Consider the following 18,832-nt stretch of genomic DNA (forward strand, 5'->3'; position numbering starts at 1 on the left):
TACTGATTTACAACATTGAGAAGATCTTGAAGGCCTGTTGGTGAGCTACTAAACAGTGTTGTATCATCTGCCAAGAGCTGGCCTGGAGTATGTGTCCACGGCAGATTTAGCCCTTGCTTAGAGCGTTCCAGCTCGCATAACAGATCATTTATATATAATGTAAAGAGCCAAGCAGATATAACTCTGCCTTGACCAACTCCTTGGCGTACATGAAAGAAGTCTGATCTATAGCCTGCAAAGCTGACATAGGAGTACATAGACATATAAGAGCTACGTAGTATTCGCCATGTTTTACCCGTGATACCAAGGTCATAAAGTTTTAGAAAAAGTCCATCTAGCCATACCCTGTCGAAGGCTTTTTCATTATCTAGAAATGCACAGTAGACTGGAGAACTTCTTTCATTGCAATATGCTATTGCTTCTAATAGTGTGATTGCCGCTGTGTCTGCACCTGCATTCTTGCGAAAGCCAAATTGGAGAAGTTGTGGGAAATTACAGTTTTTAGTTACCCAGGATTCGATTCTGTTGAGTATGAGCCTTTCCAAAAGTTTACCAAAAGCAGATGTCATAGTTATTCCCCTGTAATTAGCAGGATCCGACTTGCTTTTACCATGACCTTTATGAATTGGGAGGATTTGACCTATGTTGTACTCACAAGGTATATATTCATAGTGCACAATTGCATTGAATAAAACCATGAGATGGTTATAAATAGATCTACCTGCTTTTTTAATATGCTCGTTTGAGATTCCGTCATGCCCTGGTGATTTACCTGTTTTAAGAGATTTGACAGTATACATCAATTCTTCAGCAGTGAAGGGTTTTGAAAGGGGAGATGCCATAGCTACACCATTATTGTCATAAGAATCAGTGCTATCTAATACCTCATTTTCAAGGTCATTAACACGTTGTTTGACGTAAGAGGAAAATAGAACATCATGTTTCAGATCAGTATCCGGGGCAGCTAGATTTCTGTAATATTCACCAAACATATCATATATATCTTTCGGGTCATTAGATGATTTATCTGAATAGACAAGTTTTTGAGTATGACCTTTGTTTTTACGATAACGTTTAGCTACCCTGAAGTATTCATGAACATCAACCTCAGCAGCTTCATAAACTTCTTTGTATCTATCATCTATCAGCTTTTGTTTTGAGATCCGATGCTGTTTTCTAAATAACCGTTTGGCTTCTTTGTATCTAGCAAAAAAGATGTTACTTTTATCACGAGTTTTACCATTTTCCTTCCATTCTTTACGACACTTGCGCATACTATTGTGTAATGATTTAAGATTATCCTTTTTCCCGTACGGTTTCAGCCTAGGTTGGAATTTTGATGAAGGAATGTACATTATTGCTGCATTTTGAAGGGCTGAGGTGATGTATTCATTGTAATATTGAATAAAGTCTACTGGCGTCTGGTAGTCTGAAATTGCAAAAACCGTATCACGACGCCAGTTTTTAGTTTCATAACGATAAAGAATTAGATCCGTCTCAGTTGCTTTGCGCCAGTTAAGTTTATCACCTCCATATTGGCTAATAGGTGTTGTTATAGTTAGACAGGCAATAATAGGCAAATGATCTGATACAGAGTAAGATACATTTGTATCAATGACAAATCCGACAACATTAGGTGTAAAATCAACATTTACAAAAATGTAATCTAACATAGTCTTAATATTTCCACTTTTGGTGAAATATGTATATCTAGTGACGTCATCAATGGGGATAACAGAGTACAGAGATCTCTCATTCAATACTCTGCTTAAGTACTATGAACGCAGTTTAATTTTATCAGGAGTGCGTAAGTCTGTGTTAAAGTCACCAAGTATGATAGTCTGTCCATGTTGTGAATACACATCATATAATTGCATGACATAGTCAAGCGCTTCACAATAAACACTGTCCAGCAATTACAAGATGGAAGATATGTTCCTATAATAAAAACAGGATCATTGTTCAAAGTCACTTTGATACTGATCGTTCGATCATCATCTGGAGTGTTTATCACAGACGAGACACAACAGTCCCAATTACGAACAAATATTGCGACGCCTCCTGAGCCTCTAGGTCTTAGTAGTTCTGATTTGTCACATTTGGAATACACATCAAATTCATCATGGATCCGATTTAAGTAGGATTCGTTTTGTCTGTTTAGCCAGTGTTCAGAAATGAACATTATATCACAACTTTCAAGTTTACCAGCAAGTTCAGTAGCAGTATGCATAACGCCACGCACATTCCATGTAGCAAGTCTGATCATAAGAAACAAGAGATAGGTCACAAATAGTGAAATGAAATGAGCAAGATATTAAGTGCATATTCATATAAGTTATTAAAGCTAAAGACAACTTTCTTGTGTAGTGTTATGGTAGGCATGTGGAAGACATTTCCTAATTTGACGCATCGGTGACAAAATTGATGTCCGATGCAATTCCCTATTTTGACTTGTACCAAATGTTGTATGTGTATGACGTGTATGTGTCACCTTTTCGCGAACACCTGGTGTCATCACTATTTGATATTGATTCATAATAACATGCCCATGATATAGTCGGAATCGTACAATCGACTCTATTGGATATGGAAAGGGTTTTGTCGCTTTATTTACCCATTCTAAAAGATAGTCAACAGGTTCATCTTTACATCCAATAGCTGCGTCACATTCGAGATAGGGATATCTATCACCTAGCGAACGTCAATAAGCTGTACGAATTCCACAGTTGTCTTAATATGGAGACCCTTCTTCTCACCACCATCACTGTCGACTCAACGACTCAACGACGTCCATGAACCATCGTACCATGGTGTACATCTTATCAATCAGATATCCAGCATGTTGACTAAATGGATGAAGCAGACAGTTTGTGGCCCCAGTCGTAGTACGAGTAGACAGATGTTGTAACCAGTGTATGCCTTCAACAACAGATGTCTGCAGTTCTGACTCCATAGATGAAGTAGACGGTTTGTGGCCCAAGTCGAAGTACGTGTAGACAGATGGTGTAACCAGTGTATGCCTTCAACAACAGATGTCTGCAGTACTGACTACATAGTTGAAGCAGACAGTTTGTGGCCACAGTCGTAGTACGTGTAGACAGATGGCGTAACCAGTGAATGCCTTCTACAACAGATGTCTGCAGTATTGACTCCATAGATGAAGCAGACAGTTTGTGGCCCCAGCCGTAGTACGAGTAGACAGATGGCGTAACCAGTGAATGCCTTCTACAACAGATGTCTGCAGTATTGACTCCATAGATGAAGCAGACAGTTTGTGGCCCAAGTCGTAGTACGTGTAGACAGATGGCGTAACCAGTGTGTGCCTTCTACAACAGATGTCTGCAGTATTGACTCCATAGATGAAGCAGACGGTTTGTGGCCCAAGTCGTAGTACGTGTGGGCAGATGGCGTAACCAGTGTATGCCTTCAACAACAGATGTCTGCAGTATTGACGCCATAGATGAATCAGACAGTTTGTGGCCCCAGTCGTAGTACGTGTAGACAGATGGTGTAACCAGTGTATGCCTTCAACAACAGATGTCTGCAGTACTGACTCCATAGATGAATCAGACGGTTTGTGGCCCCAGTCGTAGTACGTGTAGACAGATGTTGTAACCAGTGAATGCCTTCAACAACAGATGTCTGCAGTATTGACTCCATAGATGAAGCAGACAGTTTGTGGCCCCAGTCGTAGTACGTGTAGACAGATGTTGTAACCAGTGAATGCCTTCAACAACAGATGTCTGCAGTATTGACTCTATAGATGAAGCAGACAGTTTGTGGCCCCAGTCGAAGTATGTGTAGACAGATGGTGTAACCAGTGTATGCCTTCAACAACAGATGTCTGCCATGTTGACTACTCAGGAGGAGCAGTCGCCTTGTGGCCCCAGTCGTAGTACGTGTAGACGGGAGCGAAGTATTTGTCTCCGTGCAAATGTTCACTATCTTCTTTCTCAGTGATGTTGACCCTGCCAAACACACACTCTTCATATGAAGGAGGAGCTGAAACATGAACCAGTATATTACAATCTAAACTCTGCATTAAGTGTTTTGTCAATATTTGTCATGGCTTCATAAATATGTACAACTTCTATGTGACGTAATGTCTTATTATTACAACCAGTCTACCATATTCTAGAGGTGGAGAAATGAAACATTTATGAACTTTTTTGTTTGTTGGACGTTCCAGAGCTACACTTTACCCCTTCTTCCTGAGGTAGCAAAATGCCTTGTCATGTAATTAGTCACGCGCATGAGTTAACGAGCCAAACAAGCTTCCTACTGATGAATTGGCAAGAAGTACCTATGTAGGGTCGTTACAAATAATAAAGTGGTCATCCATAAAGATTTCATGTCTACATGTTCTTCCAGCCCTTACCGAAGGCTTCATATTCTAGACGTTCGCAGTAGTACACTCACAAACCAGAGCATGTATATTTAGCCAGTACATCCAAAAGTTGAAATGGAGGACATGTTGCAGTCTTAAGTCTCACGTCGGGATGCGGTGACATACAACCAGTTACATAGCCTGACCGCTGACCACTATTCTGTCGCTGAATCTCACCAAGGAAGGCAGTCGAAGGTTACTGGGGAACTACAATGAATTCTTGCATGGAGAGCGAATTAGATATCGGAAACAGCGCCGAAATTAGGTCCAAACACGTAACTTGAGCGCAAAACTGTTGTATTTGAATAAAATGCGTCATCTCCACTAAGTGGACAACAATTTACAGAGGAAAGGGTAACGTCTGCGCAGCTGCGAGAAATCGGCTTCTTTCGGCCAGCGTTGTGGCTAAAACATGACACAAGAAGGAAAAGAATTGAACGTTGTAAGTGCATTATACGAAACCATTACCCGATGTTCCCTGTAAGAGTTTAATGCATAACATCACGATGTCTACTTACGCAAGTTAGGCGAAGCTGTTGGACTCTCTGGAGGATATGGTGGTGGGGCATATCCTGCCCCTTGGGCAAATTTATCTCTTCCCGGGGGTAGCGATTCTCCTGGGGGATAGGCTGGTGGTGTTGGGTATGAAAATGTGGTCTCGGTGTAAACTGCTGGACCCGGATGCGTGATGGGAGGATGCCTATCGGGGACACTTTGCAGGGGGATGGTGCCAATTATGACTGGAAGATCGATGTCGAGATCAATGCTGAGCCCTGGTGGACTAACTTTAAGCTGGAACAAAACTAATGATGTCATATCATAATTTCCAATTTGTGATCGCCTGGTCGCGTTATACCAAAATACGATAAAATACGGCACATGTCCTTGTTGTTATCTTGCCGTGCGGTCGGGAAGAAGGACATAAAACAAAGACTGGTCGGCTCGGAATCTGTATATGTTTGAGTGGGGTACTCACGTTAAACTGAGGTGGGCTCAGCACTATAATACCAGTATAAGTCCGGACCAGTACAAAAGAGACACATACAAGCGTGCATGCACGACGCTATGATAGTCAAATAATCTTGAACGGTAAACCCCATTCACTTCACCTTCGATTATGTTATGTACGTTCATACAAAATGCCAATATCAGGATTTTTCAGGTGGAATGTTAGGATTTTATCAGCCAAAACTAACTTCCATAGGAGATATCGCTGTGGTGAGATCAAGCGATTTGTCCTAGGAGATATCCCTACAATAAAATAGCATTCCAATGATTTCGAGACTAATTTCTCTGTCAGTGAAGTTGTTTAGCTGCACGTTTTACACTCAAGACACTGGAACCATTCAATCCCCATCAGTATCTCAACCCACGAGTAAATAATTTAACCCTACTTAAATATCTCACCCCACGAGTGAATTATCCAATCCTACTTTAATATTTCACCCCACAAGTGAATCATTCAACCCTACTTAAATATCTTGCCCGCTAGTGAATCATTCACCCTACGTAAATATCTCAACCCACGAGTGAACCATTCAACCCAACTTAAATATATCACCCTACGAGTGAACCATTCAACCCTACTTAAATATCTCACCCCACGAGTAAACCATTCAACCTTACTTAAATATCTCACCCCACAAGTGAAGTATTCAACCTTACTTAAATATCTAACCCCACGAGTGAACCATTCAACCTTACTTAAATATCTCACCCCACGAGTGAACCATTCAACCTTACTTAAATATCTCACCCCATGAGTGAATCATTCAACCCTACTTAAATATCTCACCCCACGAGTGAACCATTCAACCCTACTTAAATATCTCACCCACGAGTAAACCATTCAACCTTACTTAAATATCTCACCCCACGAGTGAACCATTCAACCTTACTTAAATATCTCACCCCACGAGTGAACCATTCAACCCTAGTTAAATATCTCACCCCACGAGTGAACCATTCAACCCTACTTAAATATCTCACCCCACGAGTGAACCATTCAACCCTACTTAAATATCTCACCCCACGAGTGAACCATTCAACCCTTCTTAAATATCTCACCCAACGAGTGAACCATTCAACCCTTCTTAAATATATCACCCTACGAGTGAACCATTCAACCCTACTTAAATATCTCATAGTGAAAATGACTCAATCAACCCCAAATAAACAGCTCACCGTGAGAGTGTATTGTATATCAATGATCGTGCAACTTTTAAGATAAGTTGGCGGAAGAGGTGGAATAGCTAGCTGGTCTCCATTCCAGTAGTCATGGTCTCCCATTAGGATTGGCTCATGTTGCAGCTTGGCCACCTTTTCAAAAGTAGTTTTTGACTCCCCTTCTGCTAGAAAAGTTGTCTCCTAAAAAGAAGAGTAAAAAGTGCCAGCTCACTTGTTTTTTCATAGAATTCAATTCATCAGCATATTTATGAATCACATGCAAAACTCACTACAACTGTTTGTATGTATGGGCATAAGTATATCAGAACTAAGTGAATACGTTTTAATGCTTCACTTAGCAATAGCCAAGCTATGTGAGGGCGGACTGTAAATAGTCTTGACTAGATGAACTAGTGGCAGACGAGTGAGACATCCAAGCCACAAGATCAAGATGACACGCTTAAGTCAGAGTGCCTGATCTCGACTTTCGTTGGCCCTTATGATAATCTAGAGTTCTTGGGGACCTGTTCTGACCCAAATGCATACGGGATTGGATAATGTAAATAAAGAAAAGAACTTCAATGTGAACTCAACGTATTGAGAATTTTTGGCTACAACCGTCGAATTTGTTGAATAGATCCTTAACTAATGACGATTATAATCATTCACAAACTGTATCAGCTTCTTAAGGGCCTTGACTCTTTCGTATCTTGAAACAAATTGTAATTGGAAATTGGTTCAAACAAAAACGTTCACCAAGTTGTACCAGAGATGTTGAACATGTGATAAGATTTACACACAATCACGAGGGACAAACAGCCAACATAAACATTTCCACACGTATTTCTGGTATACATGTCTGAATGGATGCTGATAAGTAAAATGATCTAAACAGGGGTCATAGACAGATGCTGCTTAAAACTATCTTGCTTGTGTCTGTAACGTGACAATTAGGCGTTACTTCCTCAAAAAGTTTTGTTTATGTTGATGCATGTTTGGAGAAGCACCTTAAGACTTCGAACATTTGTGAAAAAACGTCCATGACATAGTGACCCTCTTGTTAACAACACAGTATTCATAGATTTCAACTCACCATAGTGAGAGTCACTGATGAAGAATCTATTGGGCCATCTGACATATTCTCTATTTCAGCTTTCAGAATAATGACTTCTCCTGGGACATACCCCTGTCGGTCGATGGTGAAGGTGGCAGTGATTGGTCCAGATTGACAGCACAGACAGCAGATGGTCTTCGATTTGCTATCTTTTTCAGGCATCTACAAGAATTCATTCTGTTCTCGAGGCTCTGCTACAAGGAGCGTGCATTGAATAGCCTGGCAGCTAGGATCGGATGTTACTTAGTTGGATTCAAAATGACTATGGTGTTCAAAACACGGTCCTGCATTACGTATTCCACCACTGATACTGAAGGGTCCACATATTATTTCAAGTACGTGCCACAGCGCAGACCTGTGGTTGGTGTGTTTAGAAATGGAAATGGAACAGCAGGAAGTGAGATAAACATCTGGTTGTATATTACCCCAAACTAAAGGACGCTTTGGAAGTGTATATCATTCTTACTTGATCATGCAGATTAAGAGAACACCTTTCAGAAAAGATGTCTTTGCAGGAAAAGACTTTCAAGACGTTTCTTTGAGATCTCCAGAAACTGAAATACATATCCAGTTTCAACAAGAGCAACAACAATCGAAACGTCCAAATCAAAATAGAAATGTAAGCAAATTAAACAGCAATATATCTCATCATGCTGTATGTTTGATGATCATTTAAGTCTGATCCGGAAATCAAAGTCACTGTCCAAATATCAGGCAAAGATATAAGTTTCATTGAATATGAAACGAATGAAAGGAAACAAAGATGTAAACAGCTATAAAGATAGACGGATTGATTGATGGAGGAAGACACAAAAATACTCACGTTTGCCAATTCATTTTGCAATTAAGACTTCCTCATGGGAATAGTTATCTTGTTTCGAGTGAGTGACTGAGTATGGTTTTCCTTCGTTTTTAGCAATATTCAAACAATATCAACGAAGTTGACATCAGAAAAGTTCTTCACATATTGTACCCATGTTGGGAATCGAACCCGGGTCTTTGGCGTGACGCTTTAACCACTAGGCTACCCCAACGCCCCCTAGTTATCTTGTAAATGAATGCATTCAGTTCCCTTTCGGTTTAAGTATATATATGTTGTGGCAAATGGTTGAGGTAGAGGTAGGTATAAAAGTTTTACAAATATTACAGGATTTGTGTCAGAACTCATTTGCATATCTGTCGACAGTTCACACTAATGATATATCTTCAACAGCCTATAATAAATGATTAATGAATGGTACGCCGACCACAATGACCTCATCACTTACCGTAGCACGAGTTTCTTGATTTAGATCCAGCGGACAGATTACTGTGAAACATTTCATGGTTTCGTGGTCAAACTTCCAGGGTTTATCAATGATGCCTTTTGCAAAATATCGCACATAACCATATTTTCCCTCAAATGAAGAAGGAATATCCTGTGGGAGTGGGTACGTGAAGGGATAGGTGTGTCGGCCTGCGGTGAGATGGAGCTTGGCCCCCGACGCATCACTGCCTAGAATCCACATGACAAAATGTGAATATTTTATTCTAGACATGTCACCTAAATCCAAAAGCTTATATTATTCACCAGGCACGAAGGATATTTGCACCATTACAAATTTAAATACCATAAGGGCGATGTAGGATAAGGGACATCCCAAACAATACAGAAAAACATTGAAATATTGGTTTGACATTTTCAAATGGTTCACTAAACAAAACTACCATTTTGTCTTTCTTAAACTTGTAAATTTTGGACTTCTGGCCTGATTATATATATAAGAATGAATAAACTGTGTAAAAAGGCTGATTTTTAGGACATCAAAGGAAAACATAACTATGAGCAAGTATGTGATCCAAGAAGAATTTTGTTTCCATATGTTTTTGACTACATCCCCGAAGATAAACTTGTATCAAAGACTTGACCATGTTCAAATATTAAAAAAGTGTTTTCTGAAATTCATCCTTGTTAAAACAGTTTATCCTTACCCGTACATTTAGTGTTGTTATAATGAACAATGTCTACCTTACATTCATGTGAACATATTTGACAGCTTAAAGTGTTTCATACTTTCTTAAAGTTTGCAAATGATGTGGACCAAAAGAAAAGGTCATCCTGTCTGGTCCTTTGAGAACACAAAATAGATTAAGCATTAATGCTATTCATCTCCCATTTTATTATAATCTTAAAGAATACAGAATTACTCATAACAATTCAAAGGGTCAACGTCAGAGGATTATCTATCTCGATGATCTGCCCAAAGAGATTCCACTGGGTGTAAATACAGTGATGAGAATTATATTGAACGGGTCACTGTAATGAAAAGGGTAAGCACGTCCTGCTCCCCAGTCGTTATCTATCTTGTAAGTTTCTAGAAGATTCCCCTTGAAATAGACAATCTCTCATTGCAATGGAAGACTGGCATCTAAGACTCAGGCAATGGGAAATGAAAGGCGGTTATAAGTTCTGCATATTTTCTAAAGTCATATGCCATGGGTGTCAAGTAAAATTTGAGAGATCCTTTATTTGGGGCAATTAGTGAAATATCAAATACGTGCCGTCAATGTGATATAACTGGTTACACTATTTTATGCAGAACTATACAGGTAGATAAAGGTAGGTGTGTTGCATATATCCTTACCTCTCCCATCAAGTAAGATATCATCTTTAAAGTATTGCTCCTTCTCTGAATACTCCTCCTCATTATCGCCCGAACCCTCTGTCCATTCCACCTCTGCCTTGCCTTGAAACCGGAGGCGGATTCCTGAAATACGCTACCTCAGTTAATTCTGTGGAAGCATAACCAGAGTACCCCGGATACAGAATTTCACCTTAATTAAAGAATTGTCAGACCCCGGAGACATAAAACATGATGTGGCTCAAAATAAACACCGGTTTATTTCAACATTCCCATCAATTCAGATTTGTTTCAGTGACTGAGTGAGAGTGTTGGGTTTTACGCCGCTTTTAACAGTATTCCAGTTAAATCACGGCGTGTCAGCTTAATGTGGGAGTAAAGCCCGAAGTCACGCAGGTCTCACTTCGGTAAAAACCCACGAGCACGGGTATGGTGCTGACAAACCTAGAAACATAATGGAGGCGAACCGGGATTCGAACCCACAATTATAGGTTGCTAGCGTGCCCAAGCGACGCAACTCTGCACAGCGAATCGCGGCGCCTTAGACGTCTGGGCCACCCGTGACCCCTTGTTTCAGTATAAGTGATTTAAATATAATAACATGAAAGTAAAGTGTACCCCAATTCACGAAATTATTGGAAGTTATTATAAAAACAAAAAATGCTTAAATTAGAGAACAAGATAAGATTTCCTGCGACGGATGAGTAACAAAATTCAATGATGTCCGCAGTTTGTTGATACAATATTGCTTGGTTGATGGCCAGAAAGCCATGTCGATGAGGGCATCATCCCTGACACCATGTTTTCAGGCAAAGATCACGGAGATGTCAATCCCATTAATGACATGACAAAGTTGATATTTCTATTGGTGGAAATGTCAACTCTACCTCTTCACTTGATAGCCCCACGTTGGAAAATGTCGTTTGGGCCACGAGTGCAAATGTCATCTTGATTGCGCCACGAGTGAATATGTCTGTCATGCAAATGTACCGCACAACGAGTGAAAAAGTGAAACTCACTCAATGAGATAAACATAGGAAGAAAATACAAACATCCTCTATTGCGCTAACCTGGAGACTATAATTCCATATACACTAGCCTCATATATTTCCGCGAAGATCCGGGGACTTCAGCAACCCTTGCTTGCCGTAAGTGGCGACTATGCTTGTTGTAAGAGGCGACTAATGGAATCGGATGGTCAGGCTCGCTGACTTTGTTGATGAATGTCATCGTATCCCAATTGCGTTGATCGATGCTCATGATGTCAATCACCGGATTGTCTGGTCCAGACTCGATTATTTACAGACCGCCGTCATATAGCTAGAATATTGCTGAGTGCGGTGTTAAACAACAAACAAACAAAATCATCTATTTCTTGCTGTTCGTTAGCCGCGAAACAGATATAAACAATGGTCTCGGTCGATGTTACTATTTTGAGAACAGTAAGGAAGCTTGAGTCCTGTGCAAGGCCCACTTGCACAAAGCGATCTTAGCGCTACGACTATTGTAAGCCTATGTTAAAGTATGGAAGTTACGATCATCTTAGCGCTAAGATCGCTTTGTGCAAGTGGGCCCAGGTCTGTTTGGACTAAATGAATGTTCAGATAGTCGGTGTACTTAAAGAGGAATAGTTTGGGTACTAGGGGGAATACAAATGTCCACGATATTTTATAACGTGCACTGTAGTGGGGAGGTGAAAATTGCAAATGAAACGCCCGATGGCATTTTTTTTTTACAATATGGCATCCATGCTAGAAATGTTGCTAAGACGTCACTGAACACTATGGATGCCATCCTTGCATTGTTCTGCATTTGAGGGGCCGTATAAAAAGTATTTTCCATTTAAGTGTTTTAAAACACTTTTTATTGTGAATTCAAAATTATCACTGCTATTGCTCATAAGACATATATTTCCATACACTGGCAGTGTTTTGTTATATCTGGAGATGTAAGGATCATCTAAAAGCTGCCGCCTTTTTAACCACTTTTTTAAATTTCCATTTTCAGTCAGTTTGTATACAAATGAAAATAAGAATAAAGAATAAAAAAAACAATAGACATCAATTTAAACACATATGGTGAATTAATCACATTAAACATTTCAACCCTTGAATATATAACATTTCTCCACGTCATTGAATATACCACATTCTACGACAGCTTCATAGTCGACCAGCTCATTTAAAAGTACTCTACATAGTTGGATTATTGAATCCTTTAACTGAACAGCTCCGTGCACCTGTACAAATCAGTTTGTTTTTGTAACATCAAGAAGAACGTTTTTTTCTGCAACCACGCGATGTCCATTCCAGACAACTTGCTGGAATAGGCTCCCTTGACACTAGAACGGGGACAAGGTAACCCAGGCTTTCGTCTTTTCTCCAGCCCCCAGAAGCAACTGGATCAGTAACAATTTGTACTCTGACAGTTGCTTGGTTACATATAATCACTTAATCGTGAACACGCCTTATATGGTCCTGGAGCGCATGGAAATCCTTCAGCATATTTCTTCAAGGCTCCAGATATTTTTTCAGCATCAGGAGTACGCCATCCTTATCATTTCAGTATAGGAGTACTGGTAAAACTAAAGAGTACTCTTAGAATACTGAATGGAATTTAATTGATTAATCTTGTATTTCATTTTAGATATGCACCACAGCATTGCTACTCTCGTGTAAACTTCGTTCGTTGTACATGTATGTCTATTGTATGATGCGCACCCCCATTAAAGGGTTTTCAGTATTTTGGGGCAAGCCGACCACTTCACACACGATTTCTCCGAAATTAATGTAAACAATATAATTCAATAAATAATTAAAATAGGTTACAAACATAAGTCCAGATATACAATGAACACTTTTTGTAACCTGTGTAATTACAAGATTAATTTGCGTACTACAGTGCGGATTTGTTGACATGGTATTTCCGGTTTTCATGCATACGGTAGTGTCTGCGTTGGGGAATAAAACATCAAAACTCATTGTGGCGTGTATAATGCGCAGCCCCTTCACACAGCCGTGTTTTTTTTAAAATTGCACACTATGCTCAAGAAAATACGCTGCTTGAAATCACAATACATTTCGGGGGAAATACGTCTGTAAATGAATGTTAGAACGTACATGTATGCTGTGATGCGTATCTGATACGTTTTCTAAATTATCCACTACCGTAACGTGCGTATTATCACCATCGAAAATACGCCGGTACGGCCTTCATCTTAAGCCCAGGAAGGCACCATTTATGGTATGCAGATTCCTTCCTTGTTATTACTGTCAAGCCTCCAGCCACCTTGCAAGAACGATTCAGCCATTTACGAGCCTGGTCAACAGGTACTAAGTCTTGGTTAAACTGGTCCTCACTGTGTTTGACAGAAACGTGTCCTCCCATGAATTCTCTGTACACTTCCGGTGACACGCTGAATATCAGCTAGATTCACTGAACCCCGAGATTGTGATACTGAAAACGGAGAGGTACCAAGCTACGATTTCGCAGCTAGCGTCGCGCCAGCCTAACATAAAACAATAGTCATGAAAGCACACATCTCAACTCAGGGATTTTGTACAACCATTTTACATCAAAGGTGAAATCAAGCATTTTCTGAAGACTCATGATTTCATGATACTGTGAGGGTTAAAGTCATGCGGCGATCGGACTCCGTACTGCTGGTAATAGAGCTGCTTACCTCTCATTTTCATTGTGTCGTTTAGTTCCACAGTGAGATGTCCCTGTATAGTCTGGCCTGGGTAGTATATAGCCTGTGTTTGGCTGAACACAACCTCAAACTTGATCAATTTCGACATTATGCCAACAAAACACGGACCTCTACTGCCAGCTACAAGGGAGGCAATCTGCCACCAGAGGGCGCAATGCCATGTTTAGTGCATAGTTCTCTCAAAGGCATTTTAGCACCGCGTTGTCGGAGTCATTATTGATCCTTCCTTAACCCTTACTGTGCGGTGCTGCCTTGTGAAGGGCCTGACGAGAACCTGACTGACAGCAAATTATACAACAGAATAAAGGTTGACAGACAGAACTATTCTGCAGTGGAACGTTCTGAATATTTGTGGTGTCTCGTAGAAATGTTTGATTTAATCCCAATTTATCTGTAAATAGTTTGATCACGTTTTGCGCCAGACATATTTTCTGCGCGTTTCTAAACTTACTTTACCTTACTTCCTTACTATGCTTTTGCAAATGAACAATTAAGTGTTTAACCATTATATATGTACATACAAAAATATGTGCGTGCGCGTGTGCATGTGTGCGTGTGCAATTCTTTCGCAGGTGATTGCTGTTAGGAATATAAAGGTTTCTGTCGCTCCTAATTCCTGTGTTGCCAGTACCTACGGACAAAACGTGGACCGCAGATAGACCATAGGGACTCAATTAGTGATTGCGATCAATCTATTTTTCATATTGCGTGACCTGACTCCTGATTATAAACAAATGCGTTTATTCTAAATCTGAGCAGTCCGGCCTAGTAGAAGCCTTTTAGTGAAATGTACAGATGGTTTTGCATAATTACTGCGTTTGTCTGAACCAGACAATCCAGTGATTGCCATCATGAGCATCGATCCACGCAATTGGGATACGATGACATGCATCAACCAAGTCAGCGACCCTGACCACCCGACCCCGTCAGTGTATGACCATGGAATAATCGTACAGCGACTGCAAACAAAGGATAAATACGCTGATGCAAATAATAATGTTTCACGTGTTATGACGACAAGCATAGGTTCCTGAAGACCAATTCCATCCCACATCTTCACGGGGCGTAATTACTAAGATATACCACTGCAACAGCGACAGTGAGGAGTATGGCAATATTTCTATACACATCAAACTGACCGTATCGCTACTATCCGCCGGGATTAGGTATCAGCATATGGAGCCACACAACCACTGTTAACAAAGGATAAGTAGGCAAACTGGACACAGGTTTCCACGTTTTATGATATATCCTTAGTTCATGACATATGTTTATCTAAATGTAGACTTTTCAAATAGGGAACAGAAGAACAATGGCTGAGTAAGAGGTACTGGCTTGAGGCAGAGGTACTAGGTTGGCCGCAAGGGAAGCTGGGTAGGAGAGTGTTTATTTGGTACGTGTGGGTTTACACTGTTTTTAGCGACGCCCAAACCATGTATGACGGGGGCGCCAAGAAAGGGCTTCACACAAAGCGAACAACTGGGGAATCGAACCCAGATAATTGTCGTGACGAGCAAACGGTTTAACCACTAAGCTAACTCACCGCCTTCTGAGATATACAGGTAAATACAAACACAGACAAATAACAAACGAACATTTGTAATATTCCTTTTTATTAGTAAAATACGGAAGAGAACCGACAGATTTGTTATATAAACACGAATAAAACACATCAAACAACAATGATAAAATGACAACCGTCAATCAAATACCATTTATTATGTAGTGATATATCCTATTTTTATCGTTGAGGTGGTGGTAATTAGAGAATAATCACGAGCTACGAGACATTAAGGATTACCTGTCCCGAGTGACTGAATGGAAAGGGCAAGGATACCCATGATGACAAGTCACATGCTGGCAAAATGAAGCAACAGAGCACTTCCTCACGTCGGCAGGCATTTCATGTCATTCATTATATGTATACTAATCAAATGCACAAAACTGTAAATCTCTAAAATTCTAAATTACTAGTGTCTCATGAAGGTGAGGTGAGGAGAGGTGAGGTGAGGTGAAATGGGGTTTAGCGTGCGTTCAAGATTATTGCACTTATATAGCGAAGTATAGTGCTAGTGCTTTATAGTGCTAGGCCACTGAGATACCTTGCCGCAGTTTACCATGAATACTCCACTCAGACACAGTATACTGACTGAGCCCATTCAAGCCGAGCGCCAGACAGGATAACAACAAGTACCATCTTTTAACGTCTTTTGCTATGACGCGGCCGGGGATCGAACCCCGCTCCTACCTCACTCCGGGTTTATATAGAGGTATATAGGTTGACTTCGTCGAATATTGATTGGTGAACATCCTCGCTTATCCAGTGAGTTATAGCTCCACTATATTACGATAAATACCATGGCTTCCTTTTGAGTCCGGTGACACGACGCTACAAATAACCGTCCAGTTAAATTACAATGTTGATTCATGATTGAAACAAGTTGAGATATCAGCAGTATTCGACTCGCCATGATGCATAACGTTTCTCATACAAATGGAAACTTCATGTAGCACACGGACTTCGCTCCCTTTAATACACATAAAAACACAATATTTGATCACATATATTGAGCACTCATTCGTACGAGGCCGTGATTTTGAATGTTGATCTTTATGTATACTGAACCTGAATTCAGAAGAGTTTTATGACGCATGTTCCCGTCAAGAAAAAGCATCTCCATCTATCCTGTGATAGATGACGGGTGCATTTTGACTTTGTTTGTTTGTTGTTTAACGCCGCACTCAGCAATATTCCAGCTATATGACGGCGGTATGTAAATAATCGAGTCTGGACCAGAAAATCCAGAGATTAATATCATGAGCATCGATCAACACAATTGGGATCGATGACATGCATCAACCAAGTCAGCACCCGATCCCGTTAGTCACCTCTTACGACAAAAATTGTCGCCTTTTACGGCAAGCATGGGTTGCTGAAGACCTATTCTTCCACGGATCTTCACGGGTCGAATGGAAAGATGTAAACAGATAAAATGACAGATGGATTGATGGATGGACACACTTATAACCATATCTTCCAAAATAGTGGCGGTGCAGTTCACGAATCGACAGCAAGGAAGAGAACTCTGAGGCATGGCGCATAGCAAACACAATTCTCTCAAAGGTATTTCACCATCTTGAGGTTCCTTAACGCTTATTGTGCGGTGCTGCCTTGTGAAGTGCCCGATAAAAACCTGTCTGGCTGCATATTATACAACAGAATAACGTTGGAACTATTCTTCAGAGAAATGTCTGAATATTTGTGGTGTCTCGTAGACATGTTTGATTTAGTCCTAATTCCCCTAACAATAGTTTGATAACGTTTGACGCCAGACATATATTCTGCTTTTCATGCAGTCACTTAACTACACGCCATAAGGACATACACGTGTACAATTGTACATGCTATCACTGCGTTACAAACTTCGGACCTACACGTGTTCACCACTACTTGTTATCACTTTACTACACGCCGTAATGACATACGCGTTGACAATTCTACATACAATCACTTCACTACACGCCATAAGGACATACGCATTTACAATTCTACAATCACTTCACTACACGCCATAAGGACATACGCATTTACAATTCTACAATCACTTTACTACACGCCATAATGACATACGCGTTTACAATTCTACAATCACTTTACTACACGCCATAAGGACATACGCATTTACAATTCTACAATCACTTTACTACACGCCATAAGGACATACGCATTTACAATTCAACAATCACTTTACTACACGCTATAAGGACATACGCGTTTACAATTCTACATTCAATCCTGTTTACTACACGCCATAAGGACATGCACGTTTACAATTCTACATACAATCACTTTACTACATGCCATGAGGACAAACGCGTTTACAATTCTACATACAATCCTGTTTACTACACGCCATAAGGACATACGCGTTCACAATTCTACATAAAATCCTGTTTACTACACGCTATAAGGACATGCACGTTTACAATTCTACATACAATCCTGTTTACTACACGCTATCAGGACAATCGCGTTTACAATTCTACATACAATACTGTTTACTACACGCCATAAGGACATACGCGTTTACAATTCTACATACAATCCTGTTTACTACACGCTATAAGGATATACGCGTTAACAATTCTAATACAATCCTGTTTACTACACGCCATAAGGACATACGCGTTTACAATTCTACATACAATCCTGTTTACTACACGCCATAAGGACATACGCGTTTACAATTCTACATACAATCCTTTTTACTACACGCCATAAGGACATACGCATTTACAATTCTACATACAATCCTGTTTACTACACGCCATAAGGACATACGCGTTTACAATTCTACATACAATCACTTTACAACACGCCATAAGGACATGCACGTTTACAATTCTACATACAATCCTGTTTACTACACGCTATAAGGACATACGCGTTTACAGTTCTACATACAATCCTGTTTACTAGACGCCACAAGGACATACGCGTTTACAATTCTACATACAATCCTGTTTACTACACGCCATAAGGACATACGCGTTTACAATTCTACATACAATCCTGTTTACTACACGCTATAAGGACATACGCGTTTACAATTCTACATACAATCCTGTTTACTACATGCCATCAGGACATACGCGTTTACAAGTCTACATACAATCCTGTTTACTACACGCCATAAGGACATGCACGTTTACAATTCTACATACAATCCTGTTTACTACACGCCATAAGGACATGCACGTTTACAATTCTACATACAATCCTTTTTACTACACGCCATAAGGACATACGCGTTTACAATTCTACATACAAT

The 18,832-nt window shown here is 40.2% G+C and overlaps 1 protein-coding gene across 1 annotated transcript; it reads right to left on the reverse strand.

Annotated features, from left to right (window-relative positions):
• Positions 1–2,503: 2,503 nt before the first annotated feature.
• Positions 2,504–14,131, reverse strand: LOC124145082 (arrestin domain-containing protein 3-like). The gene is made up of 7 exons (XM_046514757.2): positions 13,971–14,131; positions 10,292–10,414; positions 8,936–9,162; positions 7,647–7,829; positions 6,572–6,754; positions 4,906–5,179; positions 2,504–4,002 (listed from the first exon to the last, which is right to left on the reverse strand). The coding sequence occupies exons 1-7, from the start codon at positions 14,086–14,088 to the stop codon at positions 3,857–3,859; spliced, it is 1,254 nt and encodes a 417-aa protein (XP_046370713.2). The 5' UTR covers positions 14,089–14,131; the 3' UTR covers positions 2,504–3,856.
• Between the last annotated feature and the right edge of the window lie 4,701 nt (positions 14,132–18,832).

Source organism: Haliotis rufescens, unplaced genomic scaffold, assembly GCF_023055435.1.
Source record: "Haliotis rufescens isolate VD_foot unplaced genomic scaffold, xgHalRufe1.0.p SCAF_1, whole genome shotgun sequence".
Classification (NCBI taxonomy): Eukaryota; Metazoa; Mollusca; class Gastropoda; order Lepetellida; family Haliotidae; genus Haliotis; species Haliotis rufescens.

Coding starts and splice junctions, on each gene's coding strand:
- LOC124145082 (XM_046514757.2), bottom strand. CDS start 14,088: ATGTCGAAATTGATCAAGTTTGAGGTTGTGTTCAGCCAAACACAGGCT. Junction 10,415..13,970: donor CGACACAATGAAAATGAGAG/GTAAGCAGCTCT, acceptor AGCGTATTTCAG/GAATCCGCCTCCGGTTTCAA. Junction 6,755..7,646: donor CATCAGTGACTCTCACTATG/GTGAGTTGAAAT, acceptor TCTTCTTTTTAG/GAGACAACTTTTCTAGCAGA.